Source organism: Ambystoma mexicanum, chromosome 12 (genome assembly GCF_040938575.1).
Source record: "Ambystoma mexicanum isolate Mex_15411 chromosome 12, UKY_AmexF1_1, whole genome shotgun sequence".
Lineage (NCBI taxonomy): Eukaryota > Metazoa > Chordata > Amphibia > Caudata > Ambystomatidae > Ambystoma > Ambystoma mexicanum.
In genome coordinates this window covers 178,175,926-178,199,517 of record NC_090936.1, presented here as the reverse complement: position 1 = coordinate 178,199,517, position 23,592 = coordinate 178,175,926, and the positions used below count along the sequence as shown (strand labels likewise).

Genomic DNA, 23,592 nt, shown 5'->3' with positions numbered 1-23,592 from the left:
GCTTCTGGAAATGTGCAATCCACCAGAAATTGATTGCTTTCCAGCTACATAAATGTGGCACTTGATTTCATCTATCCTTGGATATAATACAGGCTATTTTACAAATGATCTCGTCTAATCAACTACTCATTAAACTCATGGGGTCAACTTGATTTTAGTTGCGACTGAACTTAATCATTTATATACATGTTTTGCTTTTACACGTACATAAGCGCCACTGGCACTTGATTGGCAGCCAACTGGATTAAACTGAACTATTAAATGTAAAACGTGGTGAATCCAAAAAACAAAAACTAATCTTCCTTTAAAAGACTAACATCTTTGCCCTGTGGAGCTGTGCCTCCTTCCCCTGCTGTTACATATAGCCTGAAATCTGGTATTACTATTTGATGCAAGAGCCTGCCCAATGCCAACCTGTGTCAATGCCTGCTCTGCACAAAAATCTTAGTCCACGAGGTCCATGAATAAACTGTACTTCACCACCATAGGAGACCTAGTTCTCAGAGACAAACATTGAATAGCTGCTCAACATCACGCCAAACTACTGTAACATCCAACAGGGAGCAGGTAGGATATTAACCAAACAATCCTTTCAGCAATGCAACATCTTCGGACTGCCATAACATTTACTTAATTTGAACACTTGCTACCAAAACTATCCTCAATCACAATACCTGCCTAATTTAGGTAATCGAGAAGCCACAAATATAGAACAGAAACCTTCTCCTTGATCTACCTACCCATCAAACATTCCACATTTGGCACATCAGTTTTGGGTAAAGTACATGGCAACTGCATTGCAGTCGAAGTTTACACCTATTCAACAAACTCCTTGAATGTGACCCCTTTGCCCCAAATCACAGTAAATAAAAAATAAATAAGTCAATCTTACAACAACTCACACCTCAGACCACTTCCCAATTACCTTCTCTATTCACCCAAACTCCTTAGCAAGTCTTCTCCTCCCTCATCATCCATCTATGAGCCTTGGAATAAGATGGCTCTCCTGAAACTCTCGCAAACCCTCTGACCCCCCCAAAGAAAATGAGATGCTAACCAAAGCTCTGACCAACAATTACAGCACATGACCTCAGTCCCAATGGTCCTTGCAAAATACAAAGATTCTAGCTCCTCATCTCAAGTAAACAAATTGTTCACCAAAAACAATGCTTCCATCAGAACACAATGTGGCCAAATTAAACACTGAGAAATAGAAGGCTTGCAGGATTCACCAAATATGCCTACATAAAAAGGTTTCTTTTTTTAAAAAGAACAGCGCAAACTTCATTGCCAGATGAAAGTACTTCTAAAACAGAACTAAACTCCCAAAATCTACAACTTCATGCATCTCCTCCGACACCACACACACACACACACACGAGACCTGCGCAACCTAATGCAGAGCAACAAATATTTGAGACGGAATCGCCGATATCGCACAAAGCCTGGTTCCAGCCCTTACTCACTACCATTAATTCCCCTCAGTTTGAACCAATTCATACCATCCTCAGATGCAGACATTCTTAAAGCCATTAAAGAGGCTGGCCCTGCTCGATCCCCAAATAATACCAGTTTTCCTATGGCACAAATCATGTTGGCTGAACAGAGCCTCCTGGATGGCCACAATAACGAATTCCAGGTCCTTGTTACTAAAGCATCCAGTGACCACACCACCGCTAAAGAAACCTTCCCTTTAAGAGGAGCCCCAGGAGAATTATCAGCCCCATTTCCAATTTACCCCACCTGGGCAAGAAAATGGAAAAACTAGTCAGTTACAAACTCCACTCCCACTTGAAAATAAAAAACAACTCTCCCACACATCAGTTTGTATTCAGAACAGCCACCGACCTTGAATCACCATGGCTTAACATCTGGGAGCAAATTCTGATCAACTATACTCTTACCACTTCGTATAATAATTCTCTGAGACAGTCACCTACAGTAAACTACTCATTCACTTGGAAGCAATTTTAAACACTATTATAACAGAGGTACTCTATCGAGTTTTTAGCTTTGAAATGTGGGTTAAATCAGCAGGACCATTGTGAATAACTTAACCCATCCTACCAATGCATTTATAAATAACGAATTTAAACCAATCTCCACCAATTATGCGAAGCACAAAGGACAGGTTATCATAGGCAAATGAGCACCAGGTTTTTATATCACCAAAATGATTTGCTCATCCATACATGCAGTGTAAGAATTACCATGTTGTAGGATCAGTTAGAAGAGCACAAGCAGGGCAATTATGTAGAACCAAAACCTGCTTCGGTCATCATTATGAAAACATACAAAGATTTTAATTAGAAGGTCTCTACATATTCTGAACTAGGATTTAGTGTTCGGAACCAGACATAGGAGGGCCTGTCCTGCAGACTTTGCTTCTGGTCAAGCTTTATCTTCCCATCATTGGGAGTACATTGTGACTAATGAAGGACCCAACCCCGGTAAAGGGAATAATAAACAATACACACAAATAAAGCAACTAATTTGGTGGTCAAATGCACCAAGAATATAAATAATTGCAATATACATCAACAGTCTAATATGCAAACTTGAAAGGACAACAATATCGGCATAAGAGGGGAGGCAGGATCGACAATTTATTAAAAATTACATACTGCTGTATGGATGCTTTGGTAAGTCTTTCAAATGTCACAAGACTGAACATATAAATTCATGTTTTAAGCCAATATGACAATATCACATGTAATGCAAAACATTTTCTGTAGAGAAACTTTATTTGCAATAGACAAAATATTGGAAAAACGTGTACACCTATCAAAAAGTAAAAAAAATAAAATTGATCCTTTTAGGGAAAATGATGCTAAAAAACAAATTCACGCTCAAATGTGCACTAAATACATGTGACAAGATGTTCAACTGCCATACACAGCACACTGGCAGTCTTCAGGATATTAATTTGTAGGTGTGCAGAAACTAAAAGTAGTATTACTGTACATGCATCTGCCCCAGTGTGCATATTTTAAATTCAACGTGAACAGTACAACATATGCACATACTTAAGCAACATCAGCCTAAAGAAACCGGGGCTTTAACACCAGAGAAACTAATTTAAGAGTAAACCGCCATTGGCCAATTGTAGTGTTAACCAACTCAAAGGCGTTAACCGCTACAAAATACCCTCCTCCTATTCACACTTGCTATGCACACCCTTGCAGTCAGCAAATGGCTGAGCAGTTCTTCAGACTTTCAAAGTCCGACTAGAGACACAGTGCCAGATTACAAAAATCTCTATCGGACACTACACACCTTTCATGGTAAGGTCACTAAGAAAAATCTGTTCTCAATTCAAAACAAAAGTCTTACTTGAATATAAATCGTGTTTCTTGAATGCACAATACAACATTCAACCAAGAATTTAAATAAGATTATGTGATGCGCTGCTGGTTATAAAGGAAGGACATGGTTGAAATTTGTGGTGGCAAAGACAATATTTGAGCCTTCCTCCATGAGAAGCAAACATTTACTTCGGAAACCCATTTAAGAAGTTACTGAAAAGAAAAAAAGACTGGGGATAATGCCCTAGTGAAATATTTCTATAAATACAGATCTTAATTCGGTTTCACATTTGCAGGGCAAAGCGTTCTTGCATGTAGATTGTAATTAGTATCGGCTCTTGGAAAAAAGAAGAAGGAAAAAAGTAATACCGTATTTCACAATATAGCAAAAATAAGTCATGTTTATTTTAAAGGACTACATTGAAATTGCGGACTTTCGTAAAGCAATTCTCACCACCACTCAAACACATTTAAGGCATCCATGATTAAAAAGGTATTCTACAATTATAACTTGGATGTGCTCAATAACATGAAGAATGTAGTGACACCGAGCACAATTATAATTTTTCAGAAACAGTATTTGTGCAGCCTTTTTTAGTCTGAAGACTAAATAAAATCTAATAGCTAGGGACATACTTTTAAAGACGACAGACATGATACAGTTGCATAGATATTCCCTTAGCAAGTGTTTACAGGATCCTTGGAGAATTGTAGCTTGGACATCATATACACATTACTGCAAAGAAACAACGGTACAGATTCAGAATGTCAATGTAAAAACTTGATGGACTGCAAATGAAAATGTAATGCGCATGGTACCTCAGCGCCTGATTCTTGAGAAAATGGGTTTAAATAAAAATATATATTCACTTGCATTTCAAGTCTGGACTTACATTAACTGAACCTTCATACAATACACTCATTAGCCTGTCATGTGCTCGTTGGATGAAAGCAAGTTACTCAGCTTGAAAAAGGCTTGCGAGTTACAGGTCTTACAACGTGTGGCTTTGCTCTAGTCCAAATCTTTACAGATTCTTGCCACAAGTATGATTCAGAACAGGTCAAAATATGCTGACATTCTTTCAGTCAGACTTGTCCTTCTTTTTGCCTGTTAAAGGAACTTTACTTGACACAGCAGACCCAACAGCGGACACACCACCAGCAACTGCGGAAACACTTCCTCGAACAAGGCTCACTCCCATTGAAGGCACTGCTGTGACAGCAGACTTGGTCACCTCGTAGCTCTTGCCTCCAATCCAAGCTACACCGCCGATGGTAGCACCCACAGCACCTTTGGTAACACTGAAGATCCCACCGGTGACCCGCGAAAACATTCCAGGCTGTGGTTGAGGATGATCTTTCATGGTACCTGCCAAGAAAATAGTTGATGTAAGTTTAACCAGTCGATGAGGACTATTTCGTTCCAACATTTCAGATTAGATGTCAAAATGCAATGTGTCCACAAACACAAAAAATGAAGTTTAGCATCTTCAAAGATAAACAAGCCAAACGTGTGTTTTTTCGTCTGCAGATTCATAGGTTCTTTCATAATTTGCATTATTGTGTGATGCACAGAATAATGTATTTCTAGGTATTGTTTCCATATCAATTACATTTTTAAGTAGTTGGGGAGAGTGGTTAGCATTACGTTCTTGGATAGTTCTTAAGAATGGCTGAAGCAAATAAACATAATTGGCATACAGCTGGACTGCTCCATTTTCAGTAACCGGTTGAGCAATTACTCTATGTATTCAACCATTTCAGAAAACGAGAAGCACACTGGGCAAGTACTTGCACTATGCACACAGCAAACAAGCTTATCACTAGACGGGAGTCCGAGATAAGATTAGAAAAATGGTCTGAAAAAAAAATCTATCTTCAATGTCCCATTGGCAAACTCCCTCCGAGTTTAAGGTATGTAAAAACGCACCACGCCTGGACATATGCCACAGGCACGGCTCCGCATACACGCACTCTAAAATGCAGCTATGGCAATTTCAAATTCAGTCTAGCTTCTCAAATAGCCCATTGCACTGAAACCCCTGATGTGCCTCAACACCTATGCCATTAGTATAGGGCGACAACCTATGGCAAATTCGGCCTATCTGGGCACAAATGTAGTCTCCTGCACTAGCGCCATCTTCACCACCAACAGTACCCGCCCATGTTCCTGACCTGTTGGGTTGTTTACAGGAGCCCAGCCAGCCCTCCTAAGTACTAATCGCGGCAGAATGCAAACGCATCTTAAAATTTACATTTTCCCATACCTGGATTTCGGTCCCCAAGGGTGTTCCAACCACAAAGAGCATTGAGGCCAGACACATGGGAAAATCGCGCTATATAAAATTACTGCAAAGCATCGTTTATCTTAAGGAAAACATGCGTTTGGGTGCTGTGGCTACATGTGAATGATCAGTGTACGCATACATGTTTCTTGTAGCGTGTACCATTTTAGCAACTTCAGGAAGCAGTGTGTAGACTCAAACATACAGCGGTGCATAGTAGGGCTAGGTTAACCTATACCAGCTTTGCTTCTCGTTTCAACCCAAACTAGCAGGTGGTATTAGTCTGCAACCTAAAACAGCACTCAAGCACTCCCACAAGCAGGGTCCTGTGCAGAATGCCAAATCAAAAGGCACGGCAGAGATGGAACCAGCTCACTTTGTTCATGGGTTTTGGTAGGCTGTAAAAGCAGAAGCAAACGGGGCACGACCACAATTTGTGGTTTGGAAAGGTTTTGGCAGACTATTTATCTCTGTGCCACATTAAGATTTGTGTGCATTTTGTTCCACATTTACTCCTATTGTGTGCTTTTATTTAGGCCCCCTTCATTTACTTTATTACCCTTATTCCACCCGTTAAATGTTCAACCCCAGAAAATAATTCCACCCCCAAGCCCCCATCCTTTTTCCTTGCCTTTGAAGAGTCACTACAGGTGTGTGGCTCCATGAAGCAAACCTTAGACCTGCTAAAGTTTCACACAAAACTAACCAAACTCACTTAGTAAAGTAGCTGAGAGCGGCTAAGGAGAACCCAACCTGCCTATCAAGAAGGCTACTGCATTCATTTAAGTTTAAGCGACTATCCAACCTTGGGCAGCCAGTTCAGATACTCCCATGACCTCACATAGGGTCCAGAATGTGTATTGGTGCTCTCTGCAGCCCCATGCCCAGCCTGAACCATTTCCAAACAAACGAAAGGCTACTTCCCAGGCTTTGCTCAGAATCTGAAAAGAGGATGTTGCGCCATAGGCATACCCTACCTATGCTTACCACAGGCAGAAGTCAGATAAAAAGGACAGATGCACAAAAATGCTACAATGCAGTACAAGCAACAGTGCATCCAAATGGTACCACTGCCACTAGCCTGCCTGGGCTTCCCTTACTATTGGGGAAAATATCGTTTGAAAAAAAGGTTTTGCTTCACTACTCTCCTTAAGGGTTGTGTGGCAGGTAAGAAGAAGTCAGACGCAATGGACATTTTAGTGGTTTTTAATGCAAGTAGATCATGCCTAACTTTCCCTATCGCTTAAGCGTTCACCCTACCTATCAAATAGAAGGCAATATACCATACTAGTACCCGGCTTGGGCGCAATCAGAATGAAAGAACCATTCTGATTGGCCCTCGCCGAGTCATTAACCAGTTGGGATTCCACTGCCATTGTCCACGGTGGGGGTTGTAGCAGCCCCTCAGCCAATGAGGCTCGAAGCAGGGCCATTCCTGCTCCGAGCCTCCCCTGGGCTGAGAGGCAGCCTTCACCCCCCGCCAGGGACTCGGGTAAGGCTTTTTTTCCCCTTCCTTCCCTCTTCCCTGCCTTCCCCACCCCACCCCACTTACCTTCTTCTCCATCTTCTTTCGGGAAGAGACGCGCTGGGAACATATCTGTTCCCAGAGCATCTGCTCCCGATGGCCGCCATGTAAAGGGAAACTGACTCAGTTTTCCCTTTCCCGGCAGCCATTTTCTTGGTCTTTGTGTTAAGGCCCGTGCTTCGCTCGGGCTTAGAACTATGGGCCCCCGGCATTACCAGAGTCGGAAATGCCCCCGCAGCTCGGGACATAAATGTCACCCTCATTTGTGTTGCCCCACAGTCATTGCGAGTTTGGGGGCACACAAAATACTGACTCCCAATACTGCCCCCAATCAGTAAGCAGGGGGGACAAGAAAGTACAAAACAAAAAAAAAAATGAAGAAGGCACTTGCAGCTTCAGCTCTGAACCGATGCCGCACGTATAGTGGGGAGTCGTCGGCACACACAGAATTGTGCCGCTTTGAAGGTAAGTGGGTTGGGGGCAGTGATCTATTTGGTCACTGTGCCGTGCCATAATTTGCATTGACATTTTCATAGGCAGTTACGGGCGGCGCAGTTATCCCAGATTCTAAGAGAACTAAGGTTGAGCGTCAGTCATCAGAAATTCCTAAAAATAAAATTCTGTCCAAACTCAACTCTACCTGACCCCACCACTAAGATAATCAACAGACTCACCCAAGAGAAGATCCTTATTCTCTTTGTTTGGCGATTTCTTCAATAGCCTCTGAATGAAATGTCTCGGTTTCACCAGTTTCCCCTTTTATAATCTTCAATGAAGCCTGGATATCTCCATGAACTCGTTTGATTCTTGGGCAACACTCCAGTTTTCAAATATGGATTAGCAGGGTTTGCCAATTAAAATATTCTTGATTAGCAATTGTGTACCAATATTTTAAATGTCACCAGCAGTTGTGTACACAAGACATAAAATGAGCAACAACACTACTTTTTGTGTACCACTGAAGACATTAGTGAGGGGAGTGGCTGTAAAGGTTAGCTGAATTAATGGACAAATAATTATGATGAAGACTCTGAAAACAGTTTTCAGTGCAAAGCTCTGTGCAGCTAGGTGCAGTCAGTGTTGCACAGGGCAGTGTACTGTATTTTGTACGCTGGACCCATCATTTGGTGTGTAAGGAGAAGTTCAGAAGTTTCATAAACAAAAAAGTTCAATTTTTAAGTCATAGCTGGAGACTGTTAAGTAGATTTTTCTAAAGTCCAATTGGTGTGGGAATTCATAAAACATCTCTTGGTATTAGGGACCCACTATTAATATAGGCCTGTACTACACGTCGGTAGAGTGGCTGAGAAGCCAGGCTCATTTTAGGAGGGAGTTACGTGAGCTGTAGATCAGTACAATGAAATCGGCTCACAAAAAGGTATCCAAGTAAACACTTTCTCACTTAAAAGTTATATAAATACATTTTAATATATTAACAAGGTATACAGGCAAATCTAAAATGCAGCAACTACTAATAACTTTCAATGTGAAATGGAATCAATTAATATAAGAAAAAATAATACAGGTGAGTAACTTTTTATAAGCTTTGCATATCTAGCACACAAGGACGTCAAGAGATATATATATATATATACACACATGATACATTACTCAACGTAATCCTATTTCTGATGCTTGTATCTGCTTAGATTCACATGCTGTGCATATGCCGACATCTAGTGGAAGCTGCAGAGTATTAGATCATTTTTTCGAAACTCGAAAAGGGATGTCGAACAGGGCGTGCCAGTAATACGTCCCCTGTACCCATGATCACTCACGCGTGTAGGACCCTCCAATTGTATTTTGCTGACATGAGGTAGCATGAGGAGTAGCGCGAGTACAGAGTATCCACAAGCAGATAGATAAGACTAAAAGCATCCATGCGCCTTCTCTCAGAGGGGAGGAAGGGCAGGCGCATGTGAATCTAAGCAGATACAACCATCAGAAGAACAAGTTACTTCTTACCTTGTAACGTTCTTTCGACGGGATGTTCCTCCGACGTATTCCTCATCTTAGATATATCCTTCCAGCTCTGCTGGCCTCGGAAAATTTTTTCTCCAGAGGGCGCTGCGCGTCGACGTCCCTCGAGTCGATGTCCTTCGACAGCCGCCGTATCGACGCTCGACGTCATCCTGCCTATAAAGGCCGTGGGCAGCGTCCGTTGCTCAGTTCCGTTTTGTAGCCCACAGTATTACTGTCTGGACTAGACTAATAACCCTGAAGGAGCGTAAGCTGCAACAACAAGGGAAGTAGAACTGCGGGGATGGATGGGAGGGTCGATGAGGAATACGTCGGAGGAACATCCCGTCGAAAGAACGTTACAAGGTAAGAAGTAACTTGTTCTTCGAAGGGATTGTGTCCTCCGACGTATTCCTCATCTTAGATAGGCTCCCATAGCAGTATTCTATATTCGGAGGAGGGAGTACTGACTTCACGCTGTCTTCTATTGATGAATAGAATGCAGTACAGCCCTTCCAAACCTAGTCTCTTGACTAGAGGAGGAATCCAGATTGTAAAAACGTGTAAAGGTATGGACAGACGACCATGTAGCGGCCGCACATATGTCTTTAATCGGCACGCCTCTTTTGAGGGCCGATGAAGCTGCAATACCTCTGGTCGAATGAGCCCTAAGGTTTTGAGGGGGCTCTTTCCCTGCCAGTTTATAACATTCCAGAATGGCTAGAATGATCCATCTGGAAATGGTCTGCTTAGTTATTGGTAACCCCAGCTTGTGACCTGCGTAACCTACAAACAGCTGGAGGGATTCGCACATAGCGTCTTTACCGTCCTGTATAATATTCAGGAACGCATCCCTTTCTTCTCCCTCCGGGATGCAGTCAGCCGCTGTAGAAGCACACTCCCAAAGTGTATGGCTGAACCTAGCAAGGGTGCAAGTAGCATTAACAGACTTTAACGCCATGCTACATACTGAAAAGACTTTCTTTGCCATAGCATCATATTTATCGTCCCTGTCCTGTGGGACTGTAGGATAAGCCGTCTTGACATCGGTAGAGGATGCTGCTTGTACCACCAGACTTTCTGGGGATGGATGTTTAGACAAGAACTCTGGGTCTGTGGAAGATACCCTGTACTTTGCAGACAGTTTTTTATTTACTGCTGGTATTACATCTGGGGTCTCCCAGTTTGTCATGATCTTTCTCTGAAGAGCTTTATGAAAGGGCACCACTGGATCCTCTTGTGGGCCTTTGTCAAGAATATCCGTGAGGTCATCTTGCTGGAAAGATTGTGAAGGTGTAGACCACCCCATGAACTCTGTAATCCTGGCCATTAAGGCTCTGTAGGGGGTTTCAGCATGCTCCCCCGGGTCTGGCTTAGCAAAATCCACCTCAGGGGAAGTGTCTAACCCACTTGCCTCATGTAAAGAATCATGAAGATCCTTTAATCTGCGCTCTTCAGAGGAAAATTCCTCTCTAACTGGGGTTACAGGTCCCTGTAACTCAAATGTGTCTTGTTCAGACAAATCACCCTCTTCTAAAATTGAGGATATAGTTCTCAATTGTTCTGAACTCATAAAGGGAGTAAATCCCATTTCCAAGGCAGAGGGTGCCGAACTTGTCATTATTGGCCTCGAAAACGTCGATGTCGTCGACGCCGAAGGCTTCGAGCGTGGCGTCGAAAACAGAGGTGGAGGCCTCGAGGACCTCGACAGAATTGGAATTCTACTCGACAATATCGACGTCGAGGGCCTGGGGATCGTCACTGGATGTGTGGTCACCGTGACTTTTCTCGGCGTCAACGTCGGTGTCGAGGCCGGCGTCGAGTCGACAGACCCGTGTGTCGAAGGTCCCTTCGACAACGGCGTCGAAGACATCGACCTCGACGGAACCTTAGACGACGGAACCTTCGAGGAAGGTTTGGAGGTCATAGTCCTACTCGAGGGTTCGAGACGCGCTCGAGAGGTTTCTTTCGCCGGGTACTGCGACTCGCGGCGTTTTTGACCTTCGGGTCTTTCGACCAGAGCATCGCTCTCGGCAGTCTTCGAGGGGGTCGAGGCCGCTTTCTCGAAGACGCTCATCATATTTTTTCTGAATTCCTCCCATTCAGCCCGGGAACTATGTTTCGTGGGGCAAGGGATTCTTTTTGGCGAAACAGAGGAAGAGGAAGACGGAGAAGGGGATCTTCGACGTCTCCTCTTCGAGTGCTTCGATCTCGAGGAGTGATGAGACCCACTCCGAGACCTGGAGCGCGAATGGTGACGAGGAGACGAATGTCTCGACGTCGACGAAGAAGAAGCTTTAAAAGTCTTACCTTTCTCCAGCTTCCCCCTACGCTACTTCAGGGCCTTAGCTGTCATGGACATACAGTCCTCGCACTCCGAACAATGGTGTTCGGCTCCCAAGCACCACAGACAATTTCTGTGAGGATCGGTCAACGACATCTTTTTCCCACAATCTCTACATTTTTTGAAGCCGGATCGAGGAGTTGTCGGTTCCGACGAGGAAGCCATCGAGTACGGATCTAATAACTCGAGGTAAATAGGATTATCTGACTAAGAACTGAGCAACGGTATTCCGAGGCACCGAGTAGCGCGGAAAAACGGAACTGACCAACGGACACTGCGCGCGGCCTTTATAGGCAGGATGATGACGAGCGTCGATACGGCAGCTGTCGAAGGACATCGACTCGAGGGACGTCGACGCGCAGCGCCCTCTGGAGAAAACATTTTCCGAGGCCAGCAGAGCTGGAAGGATATATCTAAGATGAGGAATACGTCGGAGGACACAATCCCTTCGAAATAAGATTACGGTGAGTAATATATGCCTTCTGAGGCGTGTGGAATCTGCTTAGATCACATGCTGTGCATAGATTAGTGAGCAGTATTAGAAGGAGGAGGTGGGATGTGAGAAGGGTCAGGTGTGAACAAATGTTTCAGAACCGCTTGGCCCACTTGTGCATCTGTCTTGGAAGGAGTGTCAATGCAGTAGTGCTGAGTAAAGGTGTAAATAGAGAACCATGTAGCTGCTTTGCAAATACTGTCCAGGGGTACATTTGCAATGAATGCCAGAGTGGCTCCAGTCCCTCTTGTAGAGTGGGCGCTCAGCGTAAAAGGCAGCGTTTTATCTGAAAGGGAATAGCACAGTTTGATACATCCGACCATCCACCTAGAGATGGCATTTTTTAGAGATGCGATCTCCTTCTCTGCCTGGCGCTATGGAGAGGAACAGCTGATCTGTCTTTCTTAGCGGTCTTTTCTACGTTGTAGAGGACCGCCCTCCTCATATCTAGTGTGTGGAGTTTCACCTCAGCTGAGCTGTTGGGCTCCTGGAAGAAAGCTGGTAGCTCAATTGACTGGTTTACATGACATTTGGAAATGAATTTAGGGGAGAACTTGGGGCGAGTACGTAAAACCAACTTGTCTTTGTGTACAACAAAGAAAGGATCCTGCACTGACAATGCTTGAATTTCACTAACCCTTCTTATGGAAGTGATAGCCACTAAGAAGGCAGTTTTAGAAGTCAGGTGTTTGAGCATAGACTTGTGCATAGGCTCAAAAGGGGGTCCCATGAGTTTAGCGAGTACCAGATTGAAATCCCAACCTGGCGGCGGTTTAACGCTCACCTGGTATCCACGGGGACGTCACTCAGCCTGTTCTGACCTCTTACGACCTCAAACCATTCCCTGGAGTCTACTCGACTGGAGACTGGGCCTGAAACACAGGATTGGTAGAGTTTAACCCGCTATTGTCTGTGTGCTTAAACCCCTTCTTCCCCGGGGTCCAACCCTTCCCTTTGATCCACAGCGCACCTTGTTTTCTTGGAAAGTGTGCTCTCCGTCCTGCTTTCAGTGCAGGGGTGCGTTGATTGATGTGGGCTCGTTGCTGCCTAGTTACTTCACTGGCAAGAGTCTGACAGGTAAGCATAATAAGTCCTTTGAACAGTTCTCTAACTTCGTTCCTTTCCTTCCTTCCTTCCTTCCTTCGATGATGGCCGGCGGCCGGGGATGGCGACGTGCTGCTGAGGCGAGTAGCGCTGAAGGTGAGAGAGCGCAATGCGCAATGCAACCCTTTCGTATTTGTATTGAACAGAGTTCTTTTTCTGTGTCTTTTAGGTGCCACGACGTTTTCAGCGTGGATGCCGCTTATGAAGAAGTAATGCGGTGAGTAAGCGCGGTATGCTGCGCCTCTAGATATTTCCACGCTAACCTGGAGTGTCTTTTCTCTCTTGCAGATGGAGAAGTTCCGGAGACAGAGTTTCCCCAGAGCGGCTGGGATTCAGGTAAGCGTTTGAAGCTCGTACAGTCTTTAAAAATAAGTGAAGATTTGCTGAATGCTTACTAATGCCTTTTTTCTGTTCTTTTCCCTTAGGAAGCGGCGTGCCGTGATGGGAATGACACCGCCGAAGATGCCCGCTGAACAGAAGGAGCGATGAGCTATGGGCAGAAGCGCCGCAAGGTAAGGCTGTTCCTAACAGTGTTCTTGCAGGAGCTGAGCGCAGAAGAAAGATGCAGGCCTACTGGAGACCGATCCGAACACGGTGAGTGTCACGCTGCAGGTGCAGAAAACGCAAAGCATGCTTCGCAGCCTGGGCGTGGCTTAAATAGTCTCTGGGTATCCCAGGTGGCGCTGGGCTGAACCAAACCCAAAAGACTACACTGCACATGCAGTTCTGGGAACCGAAATATGTGGGGGCATCCATCTTGTCCCCATCAATGCACTACAAGTCCAATCCCCAATGTTATCCTATGGGAGTGAGTCTGGTGCCACAAGCGCCAAGTCTGACTCCAAGTGGGTCTTTGGAGGGATGGAGAGGCCCTTGAGGGCCATGTAGGTGATCGTGGCCTGGCTCCAGCCTGACATCTTGGAGGGCTGGGGAATTGAGGGGCAGGAATCATGACAGGTGGGTTAGAAATGCAGGGTGGAGTCTCTTTACTCGTTCCATGAATGCTTTGATGACCGGTACTTTCCAACACAAGACCTTATTACGAGAGGTCGTGTAGGCGGACAAAGCCGCCAGGTGGACCTTCAAGGAGTTGAATACTAACCCCACACCTTTAGACTGGCACCAAATTACGAATCTTCTCCATTTGTCAAAGTAACAATGCCTAGTGTTTGGTTTTATTGATTCAAGTCACAGCAAGTCAGGGATGGCCCAAAATTATGGTCTTGAGGCTAGTTGGTCCCACCAGCCTTTTGGGGGGGGGGGGGGGGGAGCCTTGATGTGTCTTTAATGTCGATGTGAGAATGCGGTCAGCACAGCTGCAGCACTTCACTGGTGCTTTTGCGGTCCTGGAAGGTGGTGCTGCTGATGTCTGTGCTAGTCTTCTGCTTCAGTGTCCTTGTTACAGTGGTCGACTGTCAGTAGTCCAAAAATCCTCCCCTTTTATGCTGTTTCCCAGCCCTGGAGAAGAGAATAGGGGCTGCCCCGCGAAATGGGAGAACATTTGGGGAAAGTGGGTTGGGTGCAGGGGAGGATCATGTCCGCACAGATTAGATGGAGCTTTATTTGGTCTGGTAAGTTTTTCTTTTGACAATTCCCTTGGTATGATTTCTTTGAACTTAGCAGTGTCATCCAACCGTGCTTCAGTGTTTATTTTTATGTTGTGCTGTTTTTTACATTTTGGTTATATGCAAAACAATTTTAAAAAAGTGTTTTAAAGAAGAAAAACATACTAGTCTTCGCCAGACAGGATGTAGTTTGCTTAATAAAAGTGCCATCCAGATTACTTCTTGTTTGCAATTATTTGAAAAATAACTTTTCTTGCCTAGCACTCCCACACAGCCCTTTGCCACTTCTAGATTAGAGGAGACTATTACTGCTGCACGCTCTCTCTCCATTAGCCCCTTTGAACTTGCAGAGAACAGATAAAAGGCGGTGTGAGCCCTGAGGGCAAGAGCAATACTGGGTGAGCTGTGCATTCATTGAAAAATGTAATTTAAATAGCTAGTTGTGCTACACAACTGTCAATTTAATTAGCAAAACTACAGAATTGCATAGCAATTTGCTATGCAACACTGCTTATTTCATGCCTTGCTTTAGTGCCTTCTCTTCTATTCTCCAAACTCGCTCGAATTGTACTTTTGGGTTCATTTGGTATTCGCTCTACAAGCTCTCCACATTGCCAGTTAAATATAGTCCTTGTGCATCTTCTTTGGGACCAGGACGAGTTACTCTTCTCATGCACGTCACTCTCTTAACATGGTTGCTGGTTTATTGGCTCTTGACACCCTTCACATTGGTAATTCAATAAATACGCTCCTTTTGACATGTCTTGATGACTGGGACGACTGTCCTGTGTTCCTTCCCTGGCTGTTTCCTACTCTTCCCCCCCCCCCCCCACCCCGCTCCCTGGTACCTTCAGTAGAGTATGGAGACCTTGCAGGGCTCGGCACTCGCTCGGGTCTTCTGTGTATTCAGTTTCTTTCTGCTCAGCTTTTGTCGGCGTCCCGATCTCAGCTTCGCCACATGCTGCCGCCTTCTTTGGACGACAGCGAGCTCAGTACCAGCATTGATTGTCGGCATAGTTGTGCAGGTGCTTAGCCCACCATGCTTCACTCATTGTCACACCACCATCAGGCCCTGGATAGGTCTCTCGTGCAGTGGTTTCTCCAGTGCCTTGCTCGCTGGTCTCCCAGCATCTCCCTTTGGTAATCCTCACTGGTTCGAAAGTTGCGCACTCCATGGCTAGTCTCCACTCTGCGCCTTCTAGGTAGATCGCGTCCGGGGTGCTTCCCCTGCATCCAATACACACTCTCCTACTCGACTAGTCTGAAGTGCAAGACTGAGGGTGCAGAAGTAATACTCGGACAACGTTTTTGGGCAGAAACTCTCAATGGGTTGAAAACATTCCTTTCTATCCCTAAAACTAGGAGGTGCTGCCCCGCTTCAAAGAAAGCTAAGGAAATTGTCAGAATGTCCAAAACAAATCAAGTCTGTCACTGTCGGGTCTCAAAACTCCTACCTCTGGTCCCAACACTAATAACTTAAACCAACTGTGCAAGGATGATCACTTCCCAAAGTAAAGTGTTCTTTGTAGATCCAACCAACAGAAAAGTTCAGTCTCTCGGGTAATCAAAACTGGTGAAAATATAGAAATGTTGACAAATTTAGGACACCAAGCATCTGAATCCTTTCCCCTAGATTCCTCCTTATACGACTTGCTCTCCTTCTGGGCCTCTCGGGCATGTATTTTCTTTAGTAAATGTGAAAAGGCAGTTCGCAAGAATATGCCGATTACATTTCTACTGTTTTATCCCAACAAATTGGCACACTCCTAGCAAGCCTAGTATTCCTTTTCACTTATTCTTCTCTCATTATGGTCGCGAGTCCCTGACTCACAATATTCAGAACTGCTGGGTTTACTCCTGCTAAGCAATTGTCGCTCCATTAACTTCTCATTTGGGTGCGGGTCCCAGACTCTCAATACTCTGAATGTCTTTGTTTCGGCTTCTCATATGCTTGAATCTAAACATGCATTCAACTTATTCCGTGTTTAATCCAAGCACATACATTTTTAGGAATGTTTTTGCTTTTCAGCTGGAAGTACATTTCATTTTTTAATTAATCCAAGGCTTCACGTATTTCAGAATTGTATTTAACTATTGCTTTTATGAACCACATACTGTTCTTCAAGGTAAGTAGCGAGCTTAATCACTTGCCACAAGCCACTCCACTTGATATTTTAAAGTGACCAAGTGAACCATGTCGATCTATTTTCATGTTACTGGGATTTTTACTGTGCACTACCGACATTTTCAAGTTCTCCAGGTGCTCTGGCGGATATGAAGGGGGTGGGTTGGGCAGAAGGAGTTGGTTAGTGGGGAGAGAGCAAGAATGTAAGATAGTTTTACTGTTGCGTTTATGCATGCAGTCGGGAAGCACCCTGGTACCGTTTGCAGGTCTGCTTCAAGGCAGTCTGTGCCAAGGGAATGGAGGCGTGTATGCCCAGATGGGACTCTTGTGCACGTGGTGCATTGGGTGCAGACGTGGTATGCAAGTTGGTTGCAGAGGTGTGCAGGGAAGGATTTTTAATTGCTGTTTGCACATGGTATAATGCGTCTGGCATGGTTGGGAGGGCTGTCCAAATCTGCATGGACTGCTGCTCTGAAAAAGCTTTCAATGCTTATCAGTTCTATATAACTTGGTGGGGGAAATGGAGCTGGGGGTGGGGGCTATTTTGCATCAGTTGCTTGATGCCATAGAGAACTATGAATCTTGGGGGTCGTACTTTACCAGCAAGTCGTCTTGTGGTAAGATTACACTGAAAACGAACTTGGATACATAAAAAAAAAAATAAAAAAAAATAAAAAAAGTACACTGTTCTGCAATGCAGAGAATTCGCAGCAGCGCCACCAGAAGGAATTTCTTTTTATAGAATGCATTAGTTATGTACCACGATTCTTCTTTAAATTAAATATTTAGAAGCGTTACCTTCTGGTGGCTCATCACGCAGGTAGGAGGGCACCTCCTCTTCGCCGCTTTCTGTTTGACTCATTTTTCCTATGAACAAAAATGAAAGCATGCAGTTTATATTTACATAAAACTAATAACCTGGAAATCACAAGCAGGAAGCGAAAATTCACTTTATAGGTTACAGAATGCACTGTACTAGGTCAGAACGCTACATAAATGACACGTCTGTATACATCAAACCGGTTCCAAGTGAAAATGTCCCCTGGGAAAAAGTCGACAGGTGGGAACAATTTTTCCCTGCACCCCTGGACGCCTCCACCCCCACATAGTCATTACTATTTTGATTCCAGTCCTAGAATATTTGGAGGGTGCTTTATTTTTGTGGGAGTGCACATTTGGGGAAATGGCGCCCCCTGACCACCTTTTCACAGGCGACTATCACTGAATACGAAGGGGTAAATACATACCCGTCTAGATTAAAGATAGTAGTTTAAACTTAGTATTGAATCACAAATGGTTGTATCCCCTTTACAGCCTTAGTCTCCCTAACAATTATTTTAAATGCTTCTATACTCGCCCACCATCAGTATGGTCTCCAGGAGGTAATCAATGATCAAGCAACATACAACAATATTTTATGTTAGAAGATGGCGATTCCTATTGACCTCCTCTCTGCCAATCAGAATGTTTAGAGTGCAGTCAATAACTACTAGTATTGACTGCACTCTTCTTCAAAAGCAGACAGGGAAAGACAATGCAACTTCAAGGCAGGATTTCCTTCAACAAGACACTCCTTCTGTAAGAGGACTTTTCTGCTGCAATATCCTATTTCACATATGAAAGAGAAAGATGAAACATGGGAAATGCTCTCTTATAAAGTTTACTTCGACATGACACCAAACGCATGCTCGTTTAGTGCAGGCAAGTTTACAATTAAATGCTTAATTTGAGAACGACGGCATTTCAAAATTACAAAATAACTACATTTAATGTATTAACTCATTTTGCCCATTTACTTTACCCAAGTAACATTTATTTACTTCACCTGCAAAACTTCAAAAATATGCATTACTACCACCATGTGTGCTATAGACTTCGGGAGGGGCCATTATCGCTTGGCAATAACTTGGTGGTGGCCCATTATTCCATGATAATGACCCCTTCCTCAGTCTATAAGGCTTTATCATCAATTTAGTAATTTAAACACTTCCTTCAGGTGTGTACCACTTAAGTGCTATAATAATTCGGTGCATTACCCACTCACAGTACTCTTTCGACCTCAGAAAGATGAAGGGCTGAATCAGCACGACTGTGGATTTGAACACGTGTCAAAGGACATGGTTGCCTCCGAGGCTGGCATGTTGCGATTTAGCTATCCACCCGGCCATGTGATATTTTTATTGCAATCTTTGCCTTGGCAAGCTATCAGAACAGAATCGTTATTTGAGGTTATAAACACCTGCACATCAAGGCTGCTTAAGGAGCGGTTTGGCCTGTCCATTTCTACATTTCCAAATAATTGCCCCGCCTGGAAGCAGGGGAGAGGAGCGGGGGTTGTCTTGGAAAGATGGCTGTACACAATCCCTTCTAAAGAAGCTGGCCATGGATTGCCAGCTACCGACAACTAAGTCGTCAATTGAGAGGTGTGTTGAGAATCCATCTAGGGTTGCCCTTGCAGCATTTAGGTCTTTTTATACAACCAGATCTGCCGATACATTTCATTATTTTGTGCAAGACATGGGTGGGGAGATATGTCGTAGTCTCAAACATGGACTCCTTAGCCTTCAAAAGATATGAATAGAGTACTTAAGCAGTGGATCGTAGCACTGCATATAGAATTACAGTTCTAGATAGTCTTTGGTATGGGGACGCCTTACTAATCAGTGCCTTTGAACCAGTCATTCCGGTCTGCAAGTATGTGGGCATGGCTAAAGAACTGAATCAAACTAATTAAGGAGAACTGCCAATTAACGTGGCATATCCTCATCTGACTAACCAAACATTCCACTAAAGTTGCTGTAACGACCAAGTTGAGGTTTAATTACCACAGTAATTAAACTGTTTTGTCCCCGTGTAAACTGCCAGTTTGTTCTGACTTGTTTATATAGCAGGAATATCTGTTCATATGACCTACTCCGGAGGCTTAAAATAACTCGAATGCTTTTGCAGGTTATTCACTTCAAGAATGCACAACTCATATCCTCAGCAATCCGTACCTAATACCAGCGTGAAACACACCTGGCTCAATCTGCTCAAATAGCATTTACAGATATGCACAGTTCAGACACGAGATGACGGATAAGCACCGGCGCTCAGTCAAATATAAATCGCCATACCTAAAGTGACTGGTTCATAAGAGTCGCGTCCCATCATTTGAAATGCTACAAGTGGCCCTCTAGATACAGGTGGCAGTGCTTAGCCTTACTCTTCAGGTAGGACTACTAATACATTTACTTTTGGCTGCAACGAGTACATTATTGCTGTCAATTAATCAAATTAGTGTTGGTTCTTTAATTGCTAACCACACAAACATCCCCCCCACATATCCCCTATAGGCCACACACACACACACACACACACACACACACACACACACACACACACACACACACACACACACACACACACACACACACACACACACACACACACACACACACACACACCGCTCCGCTCCGCTCCGCTCCGCCCTCCCCCGCCCCCCAGTGAGAAACCAGAGGGTATCTCACCTGTTAGTCCCCAGGGATCCCCCGCTGGTTGCTAGGGCACGGCCATCGCCTTCAGATCCAGACCCTGGGGGTGGACCAGTGCAGGAGGATCACTTGGGTGAGGGGTCTTTAGCGAGTGAGGTGGAGGCAGCAGATTGTGAGCAGCGGTATTCCCTGCCATTTTGTTTCTGCCCCATCCTATTTTGTTTTAGGATTGAGGTCCTACATTCCGCCCATCCCCTTTTTCCCAAACACTGGGCCGAAGAGGGCAACAGTAACACTAACTTTTACAAATCATACTAGACATGTCCCGCTAATCGAATCAGGCAAAGTCAGGCACTTGACTTGAAGTGCATACACCCGATACCAATTAGCTCTCCTCACACGAATAAAAAGGCAGAACCTAGAGACACACTGAACAAGGTGGGACACGAGTGCGAACAGGGCTTCCAGGACGAAGGCAAACCTACCGGAGCGGAGCGACGGACTAAGGGACGAGAGCAGCGAGTGGAAAACCCCCAACAGTTCCTTACTGGAGATAGTTACCTCAGACAGGCTGTGGAAGACACGTGGAGAGAGCCATAACCCAAAAGTGAAGACTGTATTTCAGTTCAAGGACGCCAGCAATCCGCCTGGGTGAACGGCAGAGTCGGGGAAGCGTGGTCAAGCCTGTGGTACCTAATCTTGACATGTGAATTGGAAATAAAGAAAAAAATAAATAAACGCACACAGTCGGCGAGTTGGCAAGCGACCTGAGAGACTGGTGTGTTAAAAGTTTGAAGTAGCGACATTCTATCGCAAGTGAAGGCTAAACGTGTGTAGGTGAGATGTGAGGAAAGGCAAACTTATGAATGAACTTTGAAATAAAGATGGCTGCAAAATCAGCAATACTAAGTAACGGAGTGATTCGGCAAAAGGAAGTAACCAACTCGATAGTCTCAGCAATGGGTATATTATTTGAAGCAAAAAAGCGAATGAACAGCAAGAGTGAAGTAAGCAAGATTACCTCCTAGAAAAGGGGGGGGCAGGGTGAAAGTTAAACAGTGAACTTTGAGTCAAAGTGGTCTTGCGGTGGTCTGTAAATAAGACCATGCTCATTCGAAAGTCTGACATCCGAAAGTGGTCGGAGCCCGACAGAGGGAGACCAAGTCTAATAAGATTGGGGAAGGGAGCCCCCTTGCAAGTTTGTGTTGAACTGTGTGATAAGAAGTCAGAGCCTGACAGAGGGACCTACGTGAATTTTGTTTAAATGTTATTTGGAAGTCAGGCAAAGAGACTTTTACGTGGAAGGCCAGGCAGGTCTCGACCCACGTTGTGGAACTGTTTATTGTGTTGAAATCCAAACCAGTGTGTGTCATCCTGCCTACAGGGACATACATTTCTTCTTTATACACTTTTTGTACAAGAGAAGGGCAGGCATTAGGTTTTGTTAGCATAGGCCATTTTGATTTTGACGGACTCCACTAGGACTGTTTTGTTTATCATTTGATGGTCGAGACTACTTGCACCTTATTTTTAGGGCAAAGTAGGAGTTTTTCCAGCCCCAACAACTTCAATAAAGGTTTTACAAATTGTACCCATTGTGTCAGTGTCAAACTTGTAATACCATGCCTCCCCGAGACCCCATATACATATACATATATATCCACCCCTCTCCACATGTACAAACATGTCTACACACAATTTGGTGTAAGGAAAAAGGGCCATACACAAGTAGGAGGTTAAATCTAAAACAATTACGGGAACAAAGACAAGGTGGAGGGAGAAGGCCCTCGCCCAGGGGAGGGTGGAGGTTTTGGCAGCATAGCCAGTGATAGTTAGCCAATGCATATGGGATAGGGCAACAGGGTGAAAGGTGAAAGGACTTGCATCCATGTAGGAGGGGGAAATGTGCACACGTAAAGCAGACCGGCAGTCAAGCAGTTGTTCAAGATCCTTCTCAAATGGCAACTATTTAAATCTGTTGTACTATAAAACCTACAAACCAAAAAGCATGCCATTCCGTAGCAAGAACCTACACCTTCGGAAACAAAATATAACTAGAGATTAGAGGGGAGGGACGTGCTGTGTTGCTCAGGAAGACTATTTCAGCCTGAACTCTCAATTTCTACTCTGACTGTTAAATAACTTCCCTGGATTTGTGTCAGGTTTGTGCTTAGAAATAGTATAACTGTGCACAGAGTGGGAAGCATGAGGATGAGAAATGGACAACAGTGTGTTGAGTCAGATTATAGTTCTGAATGTTTGGCAGTTTAAATGGCCTTGTCATATTCCTTAACTAAAGGAGTAATGGTCAGTCCCATTCCAAAATGCAGAACGGCGAACCGGGTGGTGGAAAAGGCACCGTGAGCACTTGGAACCTTCAGCAGTGTTCTAAACTGCCTTTTACCGTGAATGAGACCAAGGAAGGTAGCAGCTATTAAGCTTTAAAAAGAAGAGAATAAAACATAATAAAACAAAAAGGATGAAAAGGAGAAGCAGTGACAATGTGAAAGAAATTTACAAAAGCAAAAAGTAGGAAACTGTACATTCGTTTTCAATTCTGAAAAGAACTGCAGTCAGTGCACCAATATATAGTTTGTTATTTTTTAACCGATGTAAGCAACACAAGGCTATATAAGGCCGTGGACAGAACCGAGGCTTTTGCATGGTTTGCTTTTTAAAAAAAATACAAAGTTATTTCAGCATGACCATATGTTTGTCTGTGCGATCCCATAGACTTGAGTTTGGAAGAGCGCCCAAGCAAGTTTATCAAAAAGAACCTAGCGTGGAGAGTGCATGAACTGGAACCATGGAAGCAATTTGTTAGAGTGAGCGTCCGTTGTGACGAAGCGGCACAGTTAAACTTAAGAGTAAACGAGCGCAGTGAAGTTTTCAGAGAGCCAGTTAGCATGGAAGGCACGGTGAGTGAAACTAGCGGTGAGTGAAACTAGAGAGCCAAGTGAGCGCAGTGACTAAATTAAAGTGTACAATTTGCCTGGAATGTAAACTGGTTTAAGGTTACAGCAGGATTGTATGCTGTACCAGCCTTCCAGCTCTAGGAGGAGGCAACCCAAGACTTTTTGGATGCAAGGAGAGTTACATTTCCTTTCCTTTGTAGCCCGAAGCATTTCCTACTGAGACATCGAAGGTGGCATTTATATTGTTGTATAGGTCGAAAGATGCAGCTGCATGGTCTGCTCCTTTGGTTGCTCTGGGTGGTCCAGAGTTACAGAATTTGCTGGTGTTCAAAACCGAGCTGGGTATTATGTGGTCACAAAGTCTAGAGGGAGAGTTTCTAGAATTAAAATCAAGGGAGTAAGGAATTGACTACATGATTTATGCAATGTCAAGCTCTTGTCTTGGAGTGGCTGGCCGAAGAAAAGCGAGCCACTCTCTTATAGGGGATTAAAAGAAAAG

At 44.3% G+C, this 23,592-nt stretch overlaps 1 protein-coding gene across 1 annotated transcript in view; it reads right to left on the bottom strand.

The window, feature by feature from the left end:
• Nucleotides 1-2,581: 2,581 nt before the first annotated feature.
• TMEM263 (transmembrane protein 263) overlaps nt 2,582-23,592 on the bottom strand; it is an 87,259-nt gene continuing 66,248 nt past the window's right edge. The window contains exons 2-3 of the mRNA XM_069628266.1: nt 17,504-17,572; nt 2,582-4,674 (exon numbers count right to left, since the gene is read on the bottom strand). Coding sequence (XP_069484367.1) covers nt 4,388-4,674; nt 17,504-17,567 — 351 coding nt within the window. The 5' untranslated portion in view covers nt 17,568-17,572 and the 3' untranslated portion in view covers nt 2,582-4,387. The remainder of the gene's footprint in view (nt 4,675-17,503; nt 17,573-23,592) is intronic.